The 24,267-nt window shown below is 46.4% G+C and overlaps 1 protein-coding gene across 2 annotated transcripts in view; it reads left to right on the top strand.

Moving 5' to 3' along the window:
• Positions 1 to 22,321, top strand: part of MAPK14 (mitogen-activated protein kinase 14) — a 55,266-nt gene extending 32,945 nt beyond the window's left edge. Inside the window, exons 4-12 of one of the 2 annotated variants that reach the window (XM_080937563.1) lie at positions 952 to 1,063; positions 1,644 to 1,673; positions 1,955 to 2,002; positions 3,208 to 3,322; positions 3,752 to 3,823; positions 11,450 to 11,529; positions 16,125 to 16,203; positions 19,184 to 19,357; positions 20,257 to 22,321. In XM_080937563.1, coding sequence (XP_080793689.1) covers positions 952 to 1,063; positions 1,644 to 1,673; positions 1,955 to 2,002; positions 3,208 to 3,322; positions 3,752 to 3,823; positions 11,450 to 11,529; positions 16,125 to 16,203; positions 19,184 to 19,357; positions 20,257 to 20,324 — 778 coding nt within the window. In that variant the 3' untranslated portion in view covers positions 20,325 to 22,321. Of the gene's footprint in view, positions 1 to 951; positions 1,064 to 1,643; positions 1,674 to 1,954; positions 2,003 to 3,207; positions 3,323 to 3,751; positions 3,824 to 11,449; positions 11,530 to 15,021; positions 15,102 to 16,124; positions 16,204 to 19,183; positions 19,358 to 20,256 lie in introns of both variants that reach the window. The other variant, XM_080937564.1, reaches the window with a different exon arrangement.
• Positions 22,322 to 24,267: the final 1,946 nt, after the last annotated feature.

Consider the following 24,267-nt stretch of genomic DNA (forward strand, 5'->3'; position numbering starts at 1 on the left):
ATATGAGATATTATATCTGTAAAATTCTTAATGTTCATAGCTGTTTAACACCAATCAATCCCACCTGGGTCTAACTGGTCCTTGGGAACTTCCATCTTGCCAAGACCTCTCCTCAACCTCTCTGACCTCCTCCGACTGCTCAGCCCTCTCCGCCTCCTTCATCCCACCCAGTCACTGGCTTCCCTTTATTTTACTAATTAAAATGGGAGGGTTCAGTTTCACTCACATTTTCATATCATAAAGCAGTGAGGACAGGGGTTTGGAAGCAGGAGCTGATACAGAGGCCACAGAGGAATGCTGCTGCTGACTGGCTTGTTCTTCATGGCTTGCTTTGCCTGGTTTCTTAGAGAACCCAGTCCAGGGGTGGCGCATGACCCCCTGTGGGCTGAGCCCTTCCACATCAATCACTAATTAAGGAAATGCCTTACACCTAGATCATGTGGAGCATTTTCTCTGTTGAGGCTCCCTCCTCTCTGATGACTCTTGCTTGTGTCAAGTTGATGCAAAAGTAGCTAGTATGCCTACTAGTCCTTCCCAAACAGTTCCATAACTGGGGACCAAACATTCAAATATAAATATATGAACCTATGGGGGCCATTTTCATTCAAACCACCACATTTAGGAAGAGGCCGGAATCAGAAAGTCAAGGTCATCTTTGACTAAGTTTGAGGTGACCTGGGCTACATAAGACTTGTCTTTTAGAAAAGAGAAGACAAAGGGAAGGAAAGCACTTACGATGCCTGTGTACTTTCCTAATCTCTGTCTATGCCGGTTTCTCTTCATGTCTATACTTTCTTTACAGGCCGGGAAAAGGACATAGCAAGTAGGAGTAGGTGTAAGTGTGGAGAGGGTAGGGTGCATGTAGGAGGCTGAGCTCAGTTTGGGCTGGTATGGTACTTCTGAGGTCTTTCCTGGATCGGTGTGTAACCCCCCTCCTCTTTCTGTTTCTAGGTACCTGGTGACCCATCTCATGGGCGCAGACCTGAACAACATCGTGAAGTGTCAGAAGCTTACCGATGACCACGTTCAATTTCTTATCTACCAGATCCTCCGAGGGCTGAAGGTACAGACAATAGCTTTGTCATTTTGGGAAGTGGATAACACTCTTTCCTGTATAGTAAGAATTTGGAACAGACAATTTTTCATATGAAAAACAGAATCCTTCAAATTATGCTGCTCTTGTATTTTCCAGGCCACTAGAAAGCAAATGTTATGTTGTCCTTCCCTTTGATCCTTTAGTCTGGCTATCCAAGAGATGCGGACTTTTAGCCACATTGATACAACCTGGTATCCAGTCAGTGTGATACTGAGGCTTTAACACATCCTTCAGGGCTGGGGGCTGCAGGACTGAAGAGACAGGAAAAGAAGGACCACTGTGTGCAGCATAAGGAGTGCCAGCCACCAGGGCAGGGGGGGGCGGGGGGCTCTTCAAAAACATCCTCTGATGTTTAGTACATCGTGACCCTTCCTGGGGTCATCATCAAGAAAGAAAATGGGTTGACAACTCTGTTAGGTGGAGTGGGAACTCTGGTTTGTGTGATGACCACCCACTGTGAACATGCACAGAGAGAATACTGCAGGTGCCCTAGATACCAGAAAGCTGAAGGTGGCCTTCACTCAACCAACTTTCTTCTTTTTTGCAGTATATACATTCGGCTGACATAATTCACAGGGTATGTATTGTACCTTAGCTGGTAATTATTTTGGTAGCGTGGGTGGAGCTAAAAGAGTAGCATCTAGTTCAGATCTCATCCTTAACCTTGTAACTGAAACCTTGCTCTCAGTGTAGACTGGTAAAGGGACACTTGCCATTTGCCTGCTCAAAGCAGATTTGTCTCAGAGACGGACAGCAGCTTGAAGTCCACCTTTCTGGCAGCTCCTCCATGTGTCTTAGCCCTGTAGGCAGCGGGCTCTGGGTCACTGAGTTGATGCACTATCTCTGCTTGCTTTCCAGGACCTAAAGCCCAGCAACCTAGCTGTGAACGAAGACTGTGAGCTCAAGGTAAGAAAGAACAGGGGGACTGTTTGCGTCTCTTGAGTGTTCCTCAGAATCTTGAAAAATCACACTTAGAGAAAATGATTTATAAGCCATTACTTGCTATTGGAAAAGTCGTTAGGAAAATTAGACTGTGAAACTTGAAGTAGGCTGAGCAAGCTGTTTAAGTAACTTTGGAAGTAGATGTTGGTATCTTGTTTGCATTTTTAAGAGATAATTAAATTAGAAATAATAGCACATTAATTGTAATAAAGGAATATTATAGTCTAAATGTCAATTAAGTATTCCTGGAATACTCATTATTAGATAGGTTTCTAAAAGGAAATATTGCAGATCTCAGAATAATCTAAATAAGACCTAAGTAAATTAGCTATCTTTAAAAAGTAAGTAGCACTACACTTTTTTAAAATGAATTTTTTGAAATTTATGCAGGGGGGCTAGAGAGATGGCTTGTTTCCCAGCAGCTACAGGGCAGCTCACAACCATCTGCATCTAGAGGATCTGATGCCCACTTTTGTCTCTGTGGGCACTGCACAGACTTGGTACACAAGTCTACATAAAGGCAAAACAGCCACATACATACAACCACAAAGGAAAAACATGTACCTCTCTTTTACGGTTTAATGTTCATGTCACCACAGTTACGACATAGTAACCTCTATAGCTTCAGAGGATTTGAATGTCCCTTCCTAGTGACCCATGACCCTCGCCCTTCACCCAGCACAGGCAGCCACTGAACCAATTCTGCCTGTGGAATTATCTTGTGTTTCATATAAATGGAGCCGTACAGAATCCTACATACTTCTGCATTATGTTTCCATCTGTGCTGTGCGCTTCGGTATTCTCACTTAGTTGCCCAACAGTCTCCATTTCACATGCATACCAGAGTTTGTAGCCTGCCATCCTGCTAGTGAGTGCTTGCCACTGTGTGGTTAAACCTACTGGTTTAAATAGGTCTGTATAGGTACAAACCTATTGTGAACATCCACATCACACCTATGTGGGCATATTTTTTTATCCTTGAATAAATTCCTATCGGGGGATGGTGTGCTCTGCTTGTGTCTTTATTTTTTTTTAAGTTTCTTACAGTGCTTTACCATGTGTTCTAAGTGAAGACTGGGGTGCCCACTTCCGAAATTGTGTCCCTGCTTTCCTTGTGTGAGGTGGTAGCACTTGCTGCTCCTGCGTCTGACTTCTGCTTTTGCCCTTAGATCCTGGATTTTGGGCTGGCTCGGCACACTGATGACGAAATGACAGGCTATGTAGCCACCAGGTGGTACAGAGCCCCTGAGATCATGCTGAATTGGATGCACTACAACCAGACAGGTGCTGCTTCTGTCATCTGCTCAGGCCTGGCCCGCATGGGGAAGGGGTGGGCACTCCTTAACATGGCTTCAGATGACTTAGCCTTACTTCTTAAGTCTTTGTCATTCTCTCTGTGACACCACCTGTGGAGTGGACTCTTAATCCTCACACCTATGCTTCCTGGGAGAATCCACAATTTTAACTGTAACAAAGTTTTGCCCCTTTGTGAGTTGCTTATTTCTTTTGTTTTAACTATATTCTGAGTTGCATGACCTGTGGGGCCCTTCTTGGGTAACAGTTTTAATACATTGATTTCTATAAGAAAATGACGGTGAAGCCTTGGGTGTCTTAAATGCTGACTTGAATCTTTCACTCCTAGTTAGAGTCAATTTGTGTCTGTGGATGTGAGTAGCAACCATGTCTGTGCTTGTGTCCCCATTACTGTTCCAGTGGATATTTGGTCCGTGGGCTGCATCATGGCTGAACTGTTGACCGGAAGAACGCTGTTTCCTGGTACAGACCGTATCCTTTAACGCATTTGGCCGTTTCTCATCTGTGTGCTGTCCTAGGTGTGTGCTTCCCTTACTCATTGTGGGGAAGACTTGATTTTTTTTGCAGCTCAGGCATTGCTTTTGAGGTTTGTCCTGTGTTGAGTGGTTTACCTCACTCAGCAAGAAAAGGCTGTGGGGTGAGAAAACAAGCTTAAACTCACCTGTGGTCCTTTTGCAGCAAGTCTATCAGTGAGTTCAGTCTGTTTCTGCAGGTCCTTGATGTGCACACAGCTCCCTGGACCTCAGAGGTATCTGCTTCTCACATTTGCTTATGTACCAAACAGACTGCAGGCCCTGTGCTGACATGCCTGCTGAGTCCTGTCCTATTTGCTGTTTAACCAAGGGGGGGGGGGCGCTGTTGTGCACTTTTGATCTCCACACAGCATTTCCCTACTTAGAGCCAGCCCCACTTTAGTCCCATACTTAGCACCATCTGGGTTTTGGGCACCAAGCACCCTTTCCTATTTGTTGGGCACTTGTACAATGGCTTGGGAATAATATCATTGAATATGTTTGTGGGAACGCCCATCAGCTCTGCTTAGGGAGGATGTTTAGGTGAGACTGTCTTCAGGGGGAATTTTGTAAAACTCTAGTAACCTACACATGGTTGTGATTGGGCTCTCAGAAATACCACAACACATGCTTCATCTTCTAACTGTGGGGTGAGCTCTTGCCTAGCACACCTTAGTCTGTAAGCTCATGTACTGACAGCTTGGGCTTGCCTTTCTCCAGGGACTGTGATGCCACTAGTTTCCTGCTAGACATTGTCTTCTATGGAGTGGAGTGCTGCTCGGTGCAGCTCACTCTGTTACTCCTCACTCCAGGGTGTCATCACCTGACCGTCTGTTCCCGTGAGATTTTGGCTTGCCTGCAGAGGATTAGGCAGGATTTGTGATGTACTTCGTGCTGTCTTCTGGGACCATCCTGGACCAAGCTGCTCTCTTTCTCTTCCCTTTCCTCTGGTGTCTCTTCAGCTGTCCTTTGGCTAGACACTTGTCTTCATAGACAGATGGATAGAACGAACCATCCTTAGGGAAGCCTCTCTGTTGTAATCCATGAATTTATAGTTAGATGCCAAGGCCCTGGGATTTAGATTTTAGATTTTTTTACTTTAGAACTATGTGGCTGTGATCAAGTTTTCCAACATCCACGCTTCTCTATTTCCTTAACTGTGTACAGCTCGGTGATTGTTGAGTTTGCTGAGACCGGAGGCACCAGGAAGTGCTAGGTTCACCAGTGACTGTGTCAACAGCTTGTCATGATCACAGACAGATACCTGAGAGAGATTATTTCTGGCTCATGGCTCTGTCCATGGTGCGGTAGAGCATCGTGGTAGTAGGAGTGTGTGGCAGAGGAGGCTGCTCACTTCATGGTAGCCAGGAAGCAGAAGAGAAGGAGTTGGGGAGATGAAAAAGAGCAGCCCCAGCTGGGGTCACACCTGCAGTGGAGACGTTTGAGGTTGTGCTGCTAATACTCCATCTCTACCCTCTGAAGGCCATATATTTAGCCTATAGTATAAAACACAGTCCATGTCCAAGAGTCCAAATCCTCTTGAGTCTCCAAGACTCAAAGCAAACTCTCAGCTACTAGCCCCTGTTAAAATCAACAAGCAGATAATATACTTCTAGTTTTCAGTGGCATAAGCATTCTCATCCAAAGGTAAGGAAGGACCAGACCAAAGCAATTGAGATGGAGCTTTAAAATTACATAATTCGGCATCTGTCATCAGAGGCTCAGGTGGCATGAGCTGAGTTCCAAAGGGCTTGTGCAGCCCAGCTCCTGTGACCCTGCTGGATGTGTCCATATGCCTTCTCTCTTGGCCACATTGTGGATACTCAACACTTCTGGGGCCTCTCACACCATCAGCTTCATGAATCACACTTGTCAGTCCACTCAAAGTGAGTCCAGCCCTGGTGTACACTGCTCTGCTTCCCAGGCTTCCCTTGGGAATTTGGATGCCTCTGCCACTCCATAATTCTTGGGTTCTGCATGTCTCCAAAAACCAGCACCATGTCAGTGACCTCAAAGTAGCTGAGCACTATGACCAGGTCCGAGGAAGACCACTCCCTAACCAGGCCTCAGTGGGCAAGGGGCTCTGAGGTTCCTCTTCTCTAAAGTGTTTTTGGCAAGTTTATACTTTGCATCTGGGCTGAAGAGGCACAGTTTCTCCCGGTTTCCAGCATGTCTGGTGTCTTTCCTATCTTTTCTGTACAGATCTTTTTGTTAGTTATTGGTGGTAGACGATTTTTGTTTTGTTTTGGGATAGTCTTACTTTATAGCCCACACTCACCTAGAACTACTGTGTATTTCAGGATGGCCTCTACCTCACAGTGCTCCTCTTGCCTTGGCCTCCTGAATACCAAGTCATCACTGTGCCTGTTTTAATGCTGTACTGGGCCTAGAACTCGGGGCCTTATGCTAGAGCTGAGGTAAAAAGCACTTTACCAGTTGAGTCGAGTCTCTAACCCAGCGAACTCTAAGCAGTTCTGACAGTAAAACTAGGAGTTAACCCATGTGTGTTTACTTTTAACTGGGTGAACCTGAAAGCATTGGTTTAGTGGCCTTCTCCATTTTTCTTAAAACCCTGAGAAGTCCCAAAGTTCTCTTCACTGCCCTGTTCTATAGTTTCTAGAACTCTTTTCAAAGCTCCTGGAGAACATGCGGGCCCCACTCCAGCCAGTGTGGGAGGCCTGAGGCTATAGCCTGTGTGGTTTGTAAGGGAGGGACACTGAGAAGTTTGCCAGCTGCTCTTTCCTGGAGTTCAATTTTCTCCATGGGTTTCTGTTTACCTAACTTTTAGTCATTGTGCCTTTGAACTAGTGCTATTCGCTTCTATCTGAGAACTGCCTAATAGGACTTTTTGAGGCATCATAGATTTGTTAGGTAAATGCTGTCCTATGTATGGCTCATAATTGAAGAGCCCATGTAGTTAATGTAACTTGCTGACTGATTTGACTTAATCTTCTCTACAATTTTAAAGTTTATAACCTACCAATATGATGTCGGACAGTCATTGCCACTGACTACTATGCTGTGACTTAGAAAACCATTGCATCCAGCTTGATTAGAGTGTTAATAGTGCTTGTGTAAAGAATAAAGCCCTGGGCTGCAGAGGTGGCTCACTGGTTAAGAGCACTGACTGCTCTTCCAGAGGTCCTGAGTTCAAATCCCAGTGACCACATGGTGGCTCACAACCATCTGTAATGGGATCTGATGCCCTCTTCTGGTCTGTCTGAAGACAGCTACAGTGAACTCATATACATAAAGTAAAATTTTATATTAAAAGAGGGAGACTCAGGCTGTCTCCAAGTGGAACCCTAACCTATTTTGATTTTGAGATGTGTAAGTTAGTTAGCTATCAGAATCACTGATGCCAGCAGTTCAGACTAAGGAGAGCTGTGTCACCTTTTCCTTGCATGTATCCAATGAAGACAATACATATTCCTACTGGAGATCACAGCCTTGACTTGCTGTTTTCCTGTGTAATCACATATAAGTTTCCTTCATACATAAAAGACCCTTCCTCCACTGTAGTGGATATTATGGTCTGGAGAGAAGCTCAGCAGTTAAAGATGTAAACAGGTGGTGACAGGGCTGCTGAGTTACACTCACATGCTTCTGTTGCTGCTCTGATCTGTGCACAGTCCAGTGTATTAGAACAGTCTCAGTGCAACAGTTAGTCCTTTTTCAAACATGCTATGGAACATTGCAAATGTGGTCCAGTGTCTGCTCTCCCCAGAGGATGAAGTAAAAGATGGATGGGTATTTGAGCGAACGCACTAGCATGCACACCATATCCTAGCTACCCATTGTTAGTTGCCCATTTTAGATTTTAAATTTTCCTCATTTTTAGATTTTTATTTTCTTAAACTCAGGGAAGGCTTATATATGCTAGGCAGATATTGTACCACTGAGCTGCAGCTCCAGACATCTTCATTTCGGAAAAGAAGCTGCACTGCTAATACTAAAAGCCAGTGCTTTAGGGCTAGAAAAATGAGGTGGCTCAGTGACTAAGAGCTCCAGACCATGTAGTCTTGTAGGAGGCCAGAGTTGGGTTTCCAGCACCCATGTCAAGCATCTCACAGCTGCCAAACCTTCACACGCACACGCCTTAAAGCCTAGCATTTGGGAGGGAGGCCTGGTGAGTCCCAAGCTAGCAAATGTTCACAGTGAAATCTTACAAGCGTCTTAGTAAATGTTGAGGAAAAGTATTTGATGAGATTGCTCTTTGCCTTTTGTCCTTGATAATATATTCTTTTAGAAAACAGGAGACTTTCCATATTTGTTCATAACCTTGTGAACTGTTTCTCTGTGTGCCAGTGAAAATGACTTCGTCTGCAATCCAGAAAGGAAGAGAGCAGGCTGGTGAAGCTTGTCCTGGCCTGTCACTAGAACGACTCCCCCACCCCCAAAACTTAGCTCAGCCAGGCACAAGGGTGGTCCCAGCACTTGGGAGGCTGAGGAGGGGAATTTTTTTGCTACTATGATAGTCAACCTGAGTAACATTAGTTATCTAATTATCCTTTTCCCCTTACTTGTTTATTCTGCCGTAGGCGTCTTTGACCTCGGATAAGTTATGAGTTAAAATTTGGTATTGTCATCCTAATTGAAACTCATTTTACACTGATGATAAACTTAGTGTGGGGAAAGAAGGGGTATTTCAGTTATGAGTGGTAGCTCGATGTGGAGATGGCAGGCTATGCTGAATTTTGCTCTGCACTGTCATAGCTGGGTGGCAGTTTTGCCCTAGCTACTAAGGAGAATGTTCTCTCATAGTGTGCTTCCTACCTTCCATCTCCGGAGCTGTGCTGCAGCAGCTCCACCCACAGCCCTCCATCCGCACTGGGCACTGCCCACTAATCCTCTTTACTTCTTGCTTGCTCCCCCCCCCCCTTTTGTATAAACTTTACATAGAATGTTTTTCTGGGTTTTGAGAATAGGTTGGAACAGTGAGTCGAGTGTTTGGGTCAGTCAGTGTTTTCCAGACTGCCTGCACTGGGCGAGGCTGGAGAGATGCTGCTGCCTGCCCTCAAAACCAGAGCAGTCAGACAGAACCAACAGGAGGGAGCGATTGGGTGACTGGTGGAACAACAAGGTGGAGAGAGGAGTACGAGGTATGAATAAGTTACTGCAGAGAAGAGTCGAGCGTGACTTAAAAGTCCAGGTAATTACATTGCTGTGCACATGTCTGTCAGCCCAGGACCTGGGAGGAGACAGGGAGATTCAGGAGTTCCGGTCACCTCAGCTACATTGTGAGTTTGAGGCCATCTCAGAAGCATGTCCAGAAAGACTTCTTGTTAGAGCAACTTTGGAAGGGCAGTGGAAAAGAAAAGGCTCAATACAGGAAGCTGCACAGAGAGGCTTAGAGGTGCCTGGGATATTTGCTTTGAGTCGAAGCTTTGAGCCTATCCGAGAATGGCAGTTTGAGGCAGGCAGGCAGTTCAGTGACAGATGGCAGAAGGACATGGATATGAGGCTGAGGAGCTGGCTATGATTTAGTCACATTGCTCACACCCGCAGCAAAAGGAGAGCGTATGCATGAGCCCTGCCTGCTAATATAGTCATGGGCTCCATCATCAGAAAGGATCCATGTTCTTCAAGCAGCTTGGAGGTGAAGCTATGTCAGGAAACAACCCAGACTCTACCTTCCCCACGGGGAATAAGAAGCTTGCCTCTTTAAAAAGTCAGTAAATCCAGGTGTTAATAAGCTACTTTTGAGTCGAGTCATACATGGTAAAATCTTCTTGAGGGTTGGAAGAGTCTTTTTTTTTTTTCGGTGGTTAAGATACATCCTCTTGAAGTAGCTATTAAAATCAGATATTCCTGGGGAGTAGAAATGTGAATGGAGCTAGATTTATGTAAACTGAGTAGCTTCTTACCTGCAAGGAAGATGCTTAGCTGTCACCATTATTGTGTAGTCAGTGTCACAGCCTGAGTGAGTTAGTGCCCATCTCAGCCCACCCACCGTCTACACCGCAGACAGCTCATGTTTACCAGAAATATCTCATGTGAGTGGACGACTTCTGTGTTACCTCACTTTTCTGTAGGATGCAACTATTGGGCACTAGCTCGTCTTTTCTTAAAGGGCCAGATTGGTGACTGTTGAAGGCCTTGTGAACCTGGGGCCGTGAAAGCAGCTGTACCAGTGTGTAAATACACGAGAACATGGCCTTGCTGCATTCAGGAAAACTCCATACGTAAAACAGGAAGCAGGCTGTACCTGGCTGTCACCTTTCTAGAATTTTCTGTTTAAACAAAAAGTATTTTCAGAGGCACGATGCCATCTTATTGCATATGCAGTTCTGTGACTAAGCACCTGTGGCTTGCAGAAGCTGTTCTCATTACTGAGTCACACTTTTTTGCCTCTGTATGTGCAAGCTAAACCAAGAATACCTTCATCTCTATCTGTTCTTTAAGTGTTGTGTAAGTAGCGGATCATCTAAAAGGAGGAATGGGGTTCGGCATGATGGCATACACCCGTCGTCCCAGCCCTTGGGAAGGTGAAGCACAGGATTCTTGGGTTCGAAGCCAGCCTGGGCTGCATTGCCTACAGAATAAACAGCAAAGCTGCTTCCCACCCAAGGAAGTAACGGGGGTCGATACCAAGTGCATGCTGGCCTTGTCTGCTGTGGGTTGGGAAAGGGGCAAGGCAAGCACAAACCCGTTCCAAAGTGCAAACTATGGCATCGCCAAACAGAGCTCAGAGAGCATAACAGTGTTCTTACGTAGAGCGTTGGAGGCTGGTGGGGGGTTTCCGGTTGACACCTGAAAGAAGATGATGACTCTTCAAAGCCTGATGGGCTCACAGTCTCCCTACCTCACCATCAGCTTAGGGATATAGAAGCTATTCAGATGGTCACGGAAAATAATAAAGGCCCTTTTTAAATTCTCTGAAGGCAGTGAAAGTAAGTGGACTCTGATCTTCCGGAGGACACAAGCTCATTGGTTCTGAGTAGACTGGGAGGTTTTGGGTGAATATTCTGGACCCTTTGCCTCTATGCTTCAAGCCTTTAGAAAATGAAGTCTGTTAAACTTTGGTTACTTGACATCATTAGTTAGGATTAAAGCCTGGTGTCTTCCATAGTGGGGTGGCACCCTCTGCCGGATGGCTGTTCACACATGCTCTGCCTCCTAAAGGGGAGAGGGGAAGGTCTCAGAGGGCACACTCAAGTGAACAGGCTCTGGGATGAGAGCCGGCCTCCCAGCTGTCAGATTACAAGCTCATTAGGTCAAGCCTTAGGGGAATAGTCACAAATAGACTGCATAGCTGTGTGCTCCGCCTGTTAGCCAGCATTCTCTGCTTGGCTGGGCCCATGGACTGAGTGGTGTGGCCTAAGACCCAACCACAGTGGCTGTGTGGGTGTGGGTGTGGGTGTGTGTGTGTGTGTGTGTGGTATTTTGGACCTTTCTACAGGAAAGTGGCCACGCTGCAGAAGCCTTTCACCCAGATCCTTTGCCCATGTTGACCTTGTTTGGGGATTTTCATTTTCATTATTAGGATGTTTTGTTTGTTGGTTGTGTTTTATTTTTGTTCATTATTGTTTTGTTTTTTCACTTTTATTTTGTCCCGACATTTTCCTTTATAGTCCACCATTAGATATTGATCAGTTGAAGCTCATTTTAAGACTCGTTGGAACCCCAGGGGCTGAGCTTCTGAAGAAAATCTCCTCAGAGTCTGTGAGTTGATGCTTTGATTGTAATTACTGTCCTATGGGGCCTCTGCCTCTTGCCTTCCGTCACTCTGCACTCTGACTTTGGAATGTTTGTATGCCCGTGTGTTCTGTGTGTGACTTCTGAGGTATGCGTGTGTACACTATACATGTGAGCCTGCATGTGCCTGCTTGCATGCATGAGTGTTTTATTCTAAACTATCTTTATCTGGGTGTGGGCTGAAAATCATGGGAACCCCTTTGGGGCAATTGTATGCTAATAAAACTGAGAGTTGAGAATCCAGTTCATTCCAGGGGATTAATGGGAAATGTGTGTGTGTGCTCCTGTGCCCTGACTTCTCTCTAAAGTTGCCCACATGCTGAAGAGCCCTTCTCACTTTCTGCTGAGCATCTAATGTCTGACACTTACTGTGTGCTAGTCTGACTTTACCCCTGAAGGGTGAAATGTGCCTTGTCTGAAAGTTACCTGCTCTTTACTTCCGTAGAGGGGCACTTCCTGTGTGGGGTCTTTCCGTGAGGCTCCTCTCCCCACCCTCAGACCACACAGAACATCTTCCTACCCTCATGACAATCAGCAGATGTCTCTGAGCTCCTCCAGGAACCTTGATCAATACAATAGCATGAGGGGCCACTTGGAACTTGTGCTTTCTCCATGGAGGCCATCAGAAGGTGACTCTGGTTTCCTTTAGCCATGATTTTTTTTTTTTTTTTTTTTTTTTTTTTTAAGCTGTTGGTCACTTTCTGGGGCCAAAAACTTTGAGGAAGCTAGGAAAGCCCCTCCTTCCTCTCATTACCCCTTAGGGAAATAAATGGAGGAGCCAAGCCCTAGCTGGGCTCTTGTAGTTTCCCCTCCCACCACTTCTGCCCAGCTAGGAACACAGTTGGGTAGCTACAGGCATACAGCAACACATGAGTCACCTGCCCTGACAAAGTCCGGACCCTGCATCTGCTGTGTATCAGTACATAGAGGACCGTGGAGCTGAGAACAGCTTTTAAATTCTACTCTAGGGAGTGTAAAAGGTGGTGCTGGGCCTATTTTATTTTGTTCCATTTACTCCTTTAAGATAAGGAAACAAAAACAAAAAAGCTGTGACTGAGTCATGCTCTGAGTCACTGGGCAGAGATCCATGTGTTCTGGGAATGAGGTATTCATCTCATGCAGAAGTATTGACCACAACTGAAGAGGTGCTGTTGCAATGCAGAAGCTAGGAATGGAGAGCCAGAGCTATGAGGGGATGTTTAGGAAGGACTAGCTGGTAAGAGGATATGGGGCAAGCTGGGGCTTGGCAAGGCGTTAAGCCAGCTAGAAAGTAGTGCTTGTGACACCGAGGTGGCCCATTCCTCCCATCTGGGTTTTGCTGCCAGCAGCTCTGCGCCCTATCACACTGTAGTGTTTGCTTTGTGGATAGGTGCCACTTGCTACAGGTTCTGAAGCACATGTATGAGATAAGTAAGATCTACCTTCCACCTACCCATCGTTGCTGTTTAAGAAACATGGCCTAATAATGAGATGTCTTTTATTTTAACATGGAGTGGGCACATCACATATTTGAATGGTTCACGTGCCAAGATTAACATTTTAAGTACAGTAGTGAGAAAGGAGCTTCCCTGCATAATTGTCAGAAACAGGTAGAGGTCTAAATGTTGAAGTACGGGCAAGGTTCATTTAATGTTTGTGACACCGCCCAGTACGATTGAAATCTCTGGAGCACCAGATGTGATGGTGCAGGCCTGTAACCCCAGCCAGAGGCAGGAGGATTGACGCTTGAAACTGACCTAAGCTACTGTAAGACACTTACAAAACAAAACTGTTGATGTAGCTTAGTTACATCGACATGGCTGTGGGTCTAACCCCAAAACCCATGGGGGTGGGGAGCACACAGTACCTACCTGCAGGGGAAATAAAGCTGAGTGGATAAAATATTTAAAGGAAAGACATTGGTAAAGAATTATAGTCAACACTGAATAATTCATTCCTTCTGGAAAGAACAGAACAGGGAAGCCAGTGTGGACAAGGGTGCGGGGTCTGAATACAGGGAATGCTGGAGTGGAGAGAGCAGGGCAGAAAGCTGGTGGTCACAGCAGAGGTCCTGGGACAGAACTCACTGGTTAGTATTCTGGCACCTGGATTAGCAGGTCACAAAACCAAGGAAGCAAAGGCATGAGCCATGCCCCTGTTCCCTCAGAATACATCTTCCTTACCCCAGGTGACAAATGGCTGACCCTGTATGTGCCACCCACAAGGAGAACTTTGACAGAATGTGAGCTTACTGAATCCTGTGGCTAGTCCACCAGGGACCCTGTCTGTTCTTTCTCTTACCGGGGGCATTGTTCAGTATGGAATTGGCAAAGGGAAGTCCAAAGTCTGCAGCAGAATGAGACAGCCCATCTCTGCACTCAGAAGAAGGGCAAATGCATTAGCAGTAATCAGACCTTGGAGCAGGGTTCATGCTAATGTAGAAGGAAGGGAAGCCGTGAAGGAAGGAACTTACTGGGCTTGTTTATTACAGTTGAGATACCAGCTGAAGGATGACTTTGATACTTAGGGAGGAGAGAAGAAGCTTGCTCACTTATTTACGATAAGGCTTAGGATACTGTCATCACGTTGAGAGGGAGCATATGATAAACTGGCAGTGGGTTTCCATTTCAGAAGCTGTGACCTGTACCTGGTGAGTTGGTGGCAGGGCTGAGGGAAGTTTAGGTAGACCTGTCCTGTCATGTGAGAAGGGACACTGAGATGGCTCAGCAGCAGAGGAGCCTGAGTTCATTCCTAGGACCACACAGGGGTAGAGAGTTGACTCCTACAACTTGGAGCTCACTGATCTCCAGCCTTAGTGGTATGCATGCCCTGCCTCCCCACCACACAAACAAATGTGAAAATGTACCTTTGCCCCTGTGGGAAAAACACAGCATTTTAAACTTCCTGTTCATTGAAGTTGATGTGTCCCCTCCCTACAGGTTTGAGGATAATTGTGTCACCCTAAAGTACCCTTCTTCACCTACCTATATATCTGTGGCATGCATTTTAAATGTACCACTGTCCAAAGCATTTGAGACTTGGCATAGCTCAGTGCCCACACTCCTAAGTGTCTTGGGTAGGGGTGTGTCTCAGAGCCTGTGTCACCACCACTGAGCCTCTTCAGGTAGATCTGTTAGATACGTTAGGTTTCCAAAGTTTTGTCACCATTATCTCCATCTGCTGTTTGGCACTGTGGCAAACAGGTCTTGGCCTTTGAGGCTTGAAAATGGTTCTCTGGCTGGCGTCCTGGGTCAAGGGGCAATCTTCAGAGAACTTAAACTATTTTAACACTAAAGTTGACACTTAAGGAAAAAAGTTTGTTTTTATATGTGGCCACTCACCGGCTACATGCCTCTTAGCTCCTGCCATACTCCAAAACATTGGGAAATAGTTGCTTTGTTTGGGATGGCTCTGACTTAAAAACAACTGAAGTTGACTTCCACACTGTGTTTAACAATGCCCTTGACTAGGCATCTTAAGATATTAACCAGCTTCAGCAGATAATGCGTCTGACGGGGACACCCCCTGCTTATCTCATTAACAGGATGCCAAGCCATGAGGTGAGAACAAGCATGTTCAGGGAGGTCTAACTCAGGCTACTTTCTCATTGTAGTGTCTGTGTATAGCCAGCAGTTTCTAATGTCACCAAGTGCTTGCATGTGCCCTAAGAGCTGCTAAAGCAGTAACTGGCTGTGTGCTAGCAGGTGTTAGACTGGGATGAAGTGTCCTAAGACGGAGGCAGTGGTACTGCATAGGAAGCAGTGTTCCCCGGTGTTTGGTTTTCTGAATCTTGTGCATGCAGTGACACGTGTGCTGCTGCAGGTGTGTGTAGTTAGAATGTGCCGGGCCGCATCACAGGTGCACAGAGCAAGAGTTGATTAGAGTGCTTTGCTCCACCCACTTCACAGCCAAGAGAAGACTGCATGCAAGCACACACTATAAAATCTTAATAAGTGTGCTGGTGTTTTAAAAAGACAAGTAATTCATAGTAAATATGAGCACTTGGAATTGGGTTCCTGGCCAGCTCATAACATAACGTAACTCCAGTTTATGATCAGAGGTGACTGGGTACTTCTTGAAACGTGCCCTTAGTATTTTGGGAAACAGGCCAGCAGACAGACAAACCCCTCATGGAGCATTGCTTGCATTTCAGCTCTTGTCTGTATTGAAGGATGGCTTCTCTGGGTGGGATGGGTCTTCTTACCTCTCTTCCCTACCTTCTGCCATTCTACATGTTTGTGTCTGGTTCTTACAACCTTACATTAGAGTAGGTCTGCTTCAGTACCAACTCCTCTTCATGACACCTGATGGGGAAGGTCTTCCTAGAAGAGACCTCTTAGTCTCAGTTCTACTTTTAAACCTCTGTCCCTTTGACCAGAAAGCTAATAAAAGAGTCATTGATTGATGAGCACTCTCGTCCATGTGGATAAAAGGAGTTCAATGGCTAGGAGAGTAAGCCTGAAATGAGCATCCCAGACAGATCCACACTGGAATGTGGTGGGCCTCAGCCTAGCCACTGCTGCTCATTCCCCGAGATCAGTAATACCACTGAACAGTCATTCTGAAAGTCTGTGTCTTTACAGGCAAGAAACTACATTCAGTCCCTGGCCCAGATGCCGAAGATGAACTTTGCAAATGTATTTATTGGTGCCAATCCCCTGGGTGAGTTAATCGTGCTCTTATTTTCTGACATAAATTAGGGATTTCAGTTTTGTTCTTTTGACTAAAAAGAGGACCTTTAAGTAACTTTTGGGGTTGATAGATAATGGCTGTCGTGGTCTGTCTGTGTTGTCACATTTAAAGAGATCATACGGTGATGGGCTTGTATGTTTGTATGCTCACAGAATATGGTCATGGAGAACAGGAAACTGGGGACTTGGGGGTGAAGGAAGGAGGCGTGATCCTTACAGCTACTGGTGGGAGGTGGAGCCCAGCTGAGGACAGAAAACAGGCACAGATGTGTGCTTACTGCTCACACTGGATCCTGATGTCCTCCACTCACACACTCTTCCCCTTTCCTCCCCTCTCTGCCCTTCAGGGTGTAACCAGCTGTCTTTGCAGCGTGCATTTGCCATCTTAGACTTTGGGGGGATGGTTAGTGCCTTCCTGTTCCCATCACCTCAGGATCACCTGACAAACGGAAGTGACCTGATTTTCCTTAAAGATGGAGTTAACACATGCTTTGGATGGTTACAGAGGACATCTTGCTAGGTTCTAGTTCCTTGCTCTGGTGTAGTGGGCAGTAATAGATACAAATGGATACACCATCTTCCTGCTGTGAGAAGGGAGGGGGCAGCTGTGGCAGCTGCTGTCCCCTGCCTCTCCCATTCCTACTACGGATGTTACTGTAAAGTCACTGCCCTTAAGTCTCTGCGGGTTGTGTCCCTTCTGAGGGTCCAGAAGCCATGTGCCAGAGTTACTTTGTCTTTTGAGGGGTGTTGAGCGTGGCGGTGATTTCAAACGCTGGGAGAGACGGGCTGTTACCCTTTCAAGAATTCCATTCCTAGCCATGGTGCAGAGGAGTGGCTGTGGTAAGGATTCCTGTAGCAATATCAGTGCCTGCATTCTGGGAGGAGGGAGGCCAGCCTAAGCTACACCTTTCAGACCTCGGCTGTGCACAGTGCTGACAGGGTGGTTTAGGTTAGTGGCCTCCCTGTCATGCTCAGCAGCCATTCCAGATGATTCCACCTGCGTCCCCACCTGTCAGATGTGCAGTGCACAGCGTTTGAGTCTTCCCTGACTGAGGACATAGACATCCCTGTTTAGACACTGAACAAACTGGCTTACAGGAGTTGAGTCCAGGCTGCTGGAGACTGAACGGATGCTCTGCACAGCCTGCTCACATCCAAACGTGCCTGGCCACCCAGTGCCAAGTGCTGGTCAAAAGGAACATGCTGTTACCGATCGCTAGACTAGCTGTCCCCAACATGCTAGCCGGGCTGCACCCCAGTGACATAAATATTAACAGCCCTGTTGTCAGTCACAAGCTTCGCATCACTGCTGGTCTCAAAACACAGCTGAGAACTGCACATTGCCCTTTGATCTTAATGTGTCTATTTACGTCTCCTGCCATCCTTGAAAAGTCTTGTTCTTTCTTCTGACCTTGTTCCTCATCTAAGTGCTTCAGTCCTGAGGAAATGTAACTTTTTACCTAGGGTGGCAAGCACCCACTCATTCATGTTCAGTATAAAGTCAGGTTTGTAGAACATGAGAAGAATCTATGCAGGCGTCCACCCAGCGCTTCAGTGTTGTTGAAGACGGTCGTGTGGCCTGTTAAATGCTGGGATGACAGGTGTGTGCCATCGTGCCCGCTGGCTGTAGTGCTGGGGTTAGAGCCCAGGCCTCTAACCGTGCTCTGACCTGTAGAACCAGCGTGTGCATGTTGACTGTCTCTGTTCCCTCGAAGCCTGTATTTCTGTCGATAAGAGTTCAGGCTGCAGAGTACTTAGTCACTCAGTGGAGCAGAGGTTCACCATCTCTTCAGGAAGTTCTCAGCACCCACAGCCTTCCACATTGAAGAAATCATCTGGAGTTGTAGAGATGGCTAAGCACTTAAGAGCACTGGCTGCTCTGCCAAGGAGCCTTTGATTTGAGTCCCTGCGCCAGCATGGTAGCTCACAAACTGTCTTCAATTCCACTTCCAAAGGATCCCTCTGCTGCCTTTTTGATTTTCAGCCAGCAATCATGCACTGTAGTGCAGACATACTTACACCACATACATTTAAAAGAGCCTGTGGGGCAGGCTGGAGAGACGGCTCAGTGGTTAGAGCACTGACTGCTCTTCCAGAGGTCCTGAGTTCAATTCCCAGCAACCACATGGTGGCTCACAGCCATCTGTAATGGGATCTGATGCCCTCTTCCGGTGTGTCTTGAAGACAGCTACAGTGTACTCACATACATGAAATAAATCTTTTAAAAAAACAAACAAAAAAAAAGGGAACCTGTGGAATTTAGAAAGCCCTTATGTTTCGTGTGATAACTGCTCTAAATGGCATCCTCCTGAGCAGGACGTCCTCATCAGACAGAACTAAACAGGTCTGCTCCTGCTCCACAACCTCTAATGAGGTCATTGCTTTTGGGAGAGGAAAAAATCAGCAGTAGCTGCTGGGAACCATTATTGAAAGTAACTGATAGTCACCAGGAGACAAAACATTTCCCTATGTTATCCACTTGGGGAGAGAGGGAAAGATCTAAAGATGCCACCCCTCAGTTCAAGCAGCAGGGCAGCTCATGGCTGTGGTGCCCCAGCTCACAACATCTCCTGTGACATGACTGCCCAGTATGCAGTCTTCACTCTTACCAACGATTTAGGTAGAATCTCTGGGTTTTGGTGAATGTGAAGAATAGAGGAAAACAGGAGGGGATACAGTGCAGCACAATGGAAGGTAGCAGCCTCTGGTGACGGCATGCTCCACATCAGGGAGTCCGCAAATGAAAACCAAGGCAAGTGGAGCAAGGAAGGCTGGGGAGGGGGTATTCTGGGTTTCAAACCCAGAACCTAGAATGTGCCAAAGGCATTCAGCACATAGACACGGGGAAGGGGTTGCATGCAGAAGCAGACACCTTAAAGGATGTGAACTATGCTTGGACCTTGCACAATGGTGGCACTAATGTCATGTTTTCCTCTTCTCTGGTGTGACAGCTGTTGACCTGCTAGAAAAGATGCTTGTTTTGGACTCAGATAAGAGGATCACAGCAGCCCAAGCTCTTGCGCACGCCTACTTTGCTCAATACCACGACCCTGATGATGAGCCTGTAGCTGACCCTTACGACCAGTCCTTCGAAAGCAGGGACCTCCTTATCGATGAGTGGAAGAGTAAGTCCAGGGTGGGCTAGCGTGAACTTGAGCTTGCTTTCATTTTATTCAAGTTTTGTTTGTGTTTTGAGCCAGGGTTTTTCTTTGTGTAGCCCTGGCTGACCTGGAACTCACTTTGTAGACCATGCTAGCCTCAAACTCAGTGATCCACCTGTCCCTGCCTCCCTAGTGCTGGGATTAAAAACGTGCTACTAAGCCAGGCTTATGTAATCTTTTTTTAACAGTGCATATACATACTACATACTACAAGTGTTCTGGATATACATACTACAAGTGTTCTGTCACTAAACTACATGCCCAACTTAAGAACTTATTTTAAAAGTCTTTTATAAGTGATTCTCACTAATCAAAAGCCTTAGTTAGGAAAAATGAGAACTTAATGACAACCTAATGTTTCAACTACAACTGTGATCCCAGCACTTGGGAGTCAGATTAAAAGTTCAAGGTTTTAAAAAAAAATCAGACTGTAAAGTAATTGACAACCACATAGGTAGTTTGTGAGTGGATACTACCATCTCTAAATTCACAGCATATATTCCCTGATGGGGTTTGTAGGTACAGAGTGCACAGCTCTTCACAGTGACAGAGCTCTGAGGTTCGTGGGGGTGTCACATTTACAGAATTTTCTCAGGATAAAGAGGGTCCGGTGAGCTTCAGTACAGAACCAGGACCAGCTGTTTTTATAGCTTGCTTTTGGCCTAGTTAGGGACTGCCAGGGATGGAGCCACATCTCCATGCCCAGTCATACTCCATAATAAATCGCACGGTCAGTTCTGCAGTCAGACTGCAGAGCAGGACTGCCTCACTGCAGAGTGCAGTGCTGCTCCAGGGAGCACTCGGGGAGCACCGTGCATGATGGAGTCTCAAGTCTTATACCTCACCCTTTCTTCCCGCCCTAGGCCTGACCTACGATGAAGTCATCAGCTTTGTGCCACCACCCCTAGACCAAGAAGAAATGGAGTCCTGAGCACCTGGTTTCTGGCCTGTTCGTGGGAACTCTCCAAATACCATTCAAGTGCCTCTTGTTGAAAGATTCCTTCATGGTGGAAGGGGGTGCATGTATGTGCATAGTGTTTGTGTGTGCCTGTCTGTCTGTCCGTCTGTCCACATATCTCTGGAAGTCATTGTGATGGCAGTGACTTCATGAGTCGTGAGTGCTCCATGGCTGTCTGCCTGCTTTCTCAGAGTCTGGGCAGCCAGATGGGAACTGCCATCTCCTTAGGGATGTGTGTGTTATGTGCAAAGTAAGAAATATTAAAATATTCCTGCTCCTAGTTACCTTCCCACTTTGGCTTCTCCTGTGGCCCTGCCTTTACCATATCACAGTGACAGAGGCTGCTTCAGGTCTGAGGCTATCTCTCAGCCATGCATAAAGCCCAGGAGAACCAACTGGCTTCTGGGCTCTATCCTGTGATCGGTTTGCTTAATGTCCTCAGAACCTGACAGGTGTGTACAAAGCTGTCAGACTGTGCCTTAAAAGGAGAGAAGGGTGCGTAGATAGTTACAGAATCTCAGCTGCTGACATTCTGAGCCAGGCAAGTGCACAGGGCTGTCGGATGGCCACTGGGGAGCTGGAAAAACAAGGCAGCCTTCAAGGAGGCCATGGGTGCATGTATGTGCATGCGTGTATGTGCAGCCGTCCTCCCTCACTTCCAGGAGCAAGCTGTTTCCTATGCTTACCGTTCACCTCAGTGCAGAGGTCTCCAGTGCCAGGCACAAGTTCCTGCCCTCAGCAGCTTCCTGTGTCATCTCCACATCTAGCAGAGTGTGGGTGTGTTTGCATGCTGTACTCTTGGAGCTTGTCCTGTTTTCTGGAAGCCCTGGGCCAGGCGTGTGAAGACTTCCCAGCAGTTCCTGTCTCCATGCCTCAGTTGACGCCATGGGCACACTGCTGCCTCCTCACTCCAGCTGTGTTGTGTTGAACACAACAGATCCTCCAGGTGCTTGTGGTGTAGGAAAACACGACGGACAGAGCACCTGAACCCTTGCCATCTGACGTCACCAACATGGGGAAAACGAGTCCTCTCCTCCTAGGACTGTCCCCAGCTCTGGAAATTATGTTCTCCTCTCTTATGGTAACCAGCTAAGAAAGCTGAAAACTGAACGAAGGGAGAAACAAGAGCTCCTGAAGCCAGGAACTCTTTTTACTATCTTTCTCAAAATAGGGTTATTAGACACAAAACCAAGTAGTCAAAGGCCCCTTTCCTCATAAGGGTCCCTCGCCCCGGCAGCTTGACCCTGATTTCAGTGTCAATTCAGGGAGAAAGCAATTTTGTCTCAGAATTTTGTATGTTGTAGGAATCCTTAGAGAGTGTGGTTCCTTCTGGGGAGAAAGGGCAAATTATTTTAATACTTTGTATTTTCACCTTTATAAACATGAATCCTCAGGGGTGAAGAACTGTTTGCATAATTTTCTGAATTTGAGGACCCATATATTTAAGCTTTTTGTGAAGTAAGTGTAAAGCCAATTCCAGTGTTGGACAGAACAGGTCTTGTATTTAGGTCAAGGTGTCTCCGTTCTTTATCGGTGCAGGGACATGCATGCTCCGTGGGGCAGGGTACGACCCTGAATCCTCTGGAGCCAAGAAGGAGGCAGACTGGCCAGGCCTCGCGGCCCCAGTGTGCAGTCAGCTCCACATCATCCCATCCAGACGGGTTAGTAGCAGTGAAGTGTGATTTCCAACACAATTCTGCTCTGGTTATTTTACTGAAGATGTCTTTGCACATGAGACCATGCTGTGTTAGGGGCTGCGCTCCGGCTCGGACTTGAAGCTAGAGCTGGCAGAAGAGCTCCTGGCATCCACAGTGCGATGCCACCGCTGCCGCTGCCCAGTTTCTCCATCAGAAGACAAGGGAACGAGAAAACTGCTGTTTATTTGTATTTGTGAACTTGGTTGTGATCTGGTATGCCATAGGATGTCAGACAATACCACTGGTTAAAATAAAGCCTATTTTTCAAATTCAGTTAGTTTCTCAAGTTTCCTCTGTTCCTGCTGTTGATTGTGGGAGTTTGTTTTTTGTTTTTAAAGATTTAGTTCGTGTATATGAGTATAATGTTGCCGTCTTCAGACACATCAGAAGGGGACATCGGATCTTTTTACAGATGGTTGTGAGCCACCATGTGGTCACTGGGATTTGAACTCGGACCTTTGGAAGAGCAGTCAGTGCTCTTAATCTCTGAGCCATCTCTCCAGCCCAGGAGGTTTTATTTTATTTTATTTAGGTCAGGTGTAGCCTAGCACGTATGTCTGGGCAGACTCTAAAGCTGCTTAGGTGGACCAATGGTCAAGGCAGGTCTTTGCTGTGAGTTACTGTGCGGAAAGAGGATGGCATGGGGAGAGTTGCCTGGGGTGTATCCACACACACCTCTTGTACAGTCTGAAATTAATGTTTTTCCAATCTTCAAATAGTTGGTTTGATGAGAAAATACCCACAAATTTTGTCACGTGTGGCAACTTTTTGCACACAGTAACAGTTGGAATCTGTGGGTTGGAGACCACAAGGCTACCTAATTAACTGCATTTAGCCCTTGTAAGGTTTGCTGGCCACTTCTATAAAATGAAGTTTGCTTTCCGATTAAATATTCTAAAACTTTATATGCCAGATATTTTCATCTTTAAATTGCCGAGGAGAAGGCTAGGTGTATGTCTGTGCGTGCCGGAACTACAGAACATTTTGTTTGACTCTGCTGTCTTCATGGCCCATGGAAATGTTCTTCAAAACCAGTGAGCTACATCATGCATTAGAGGGTTGGGGGCCTCACAGCCAGGTTCTCAGGATCCTTGCTGACACTAAACTGGGCTTTGTTGTGTGAAGGCCAGTGTGATGAAACAGGAGTGTAGGTGCCATTCTTTTCCTCTGACTCCCCAAGAGGGTGGAGTGTTTCCATTGTCATGGAGGTGTGTGAGGTGCTCTGGTAAACCTCAACTGGGCCAGTAAGGTGGTTTAAGGTCACAAAGTGGCTTGTCACCAAACCCAACAACCTGAACTGAATCCTAGGGACCCGCTTAGTGGGGTGGGAGAACCAACTTTCAAGTTGTCCTCTGACCTCTGCACTTAGACAGAATTTTTGAATGTGATAAAAAGAATCAGACAACTTTGGGGACAAACAGACCTGGACACACCTCTCCCCAGTTACAAGAGAAGTGGCCCCAGAAACTCAGTGAATGCACTTAAACTAAGATGGTAACCAGAGAAAGCCTCAGTATAGGAGGGAAGAGGAAAAGGTGGGGCTCTAGGTGCTACTGTTAACCCCAAAACGGCCAGCAAAAGTGTTCTTAAATTACAGGAACAAAGTGAAGCTGGGTTTCCATTTTCAAATGGAACGTTCGGTGCCTTTCAGTATCATCACAGAGAACATCAGTAGAAGCCAAAGGATGGACTGGGGGATGGTTTGGTCAGCAAAGGGTGTTTCCTTGGGAGCCAGAAACACCTGGTCTGGCATCGGGCACTTGTAATGCCAGAGCTAGGAGCATAGAGACGGGCTCAATGGGCAGCCAGCGTGGTCTTTTCAGACTCAAAAGAAGGTGGAGCCTGGAGAAATGGCTCAGCAGTTAAGCACACTGGCTGCTCTTGCAGAGGACCCAGGCTCACAACTTTCTGTAACTCCAGTTTTAGGAGTTGGATGCCCATCTCTGGCCTCTGTAGGCACCAGTGACACATGGTTCACAGACATGCAGACAAAATGCATTAAAATTTTTTTTTTTAAAGGAGGTGGATGGTGACTAAGGAATAACACCTAACCTCCACATGCATGCACAGGAAAACACATAGACACAAAGAATGTAATAATACCTGACGGCCTCAGCCTACCAATACACGCTAACTACCCATCTATGCCTCCCTTACTGTGGACTAAGTCAAATTTTATAATAGCGTTGCTTGAGGTTTTAGTTTGACTAGTGTCAACT

The sequence above is a fragment of the Micromys minutus genome (assembly GCF_963924665.1).
Source record: "Micromys minutus genome assembly, chromosome: 25".
Taxonomy (NCBI): Eukaryota; Metazoa; Chordata; class Mammalia; order Rodentia; family Muridae; genus Micromys; species Micromys minutus.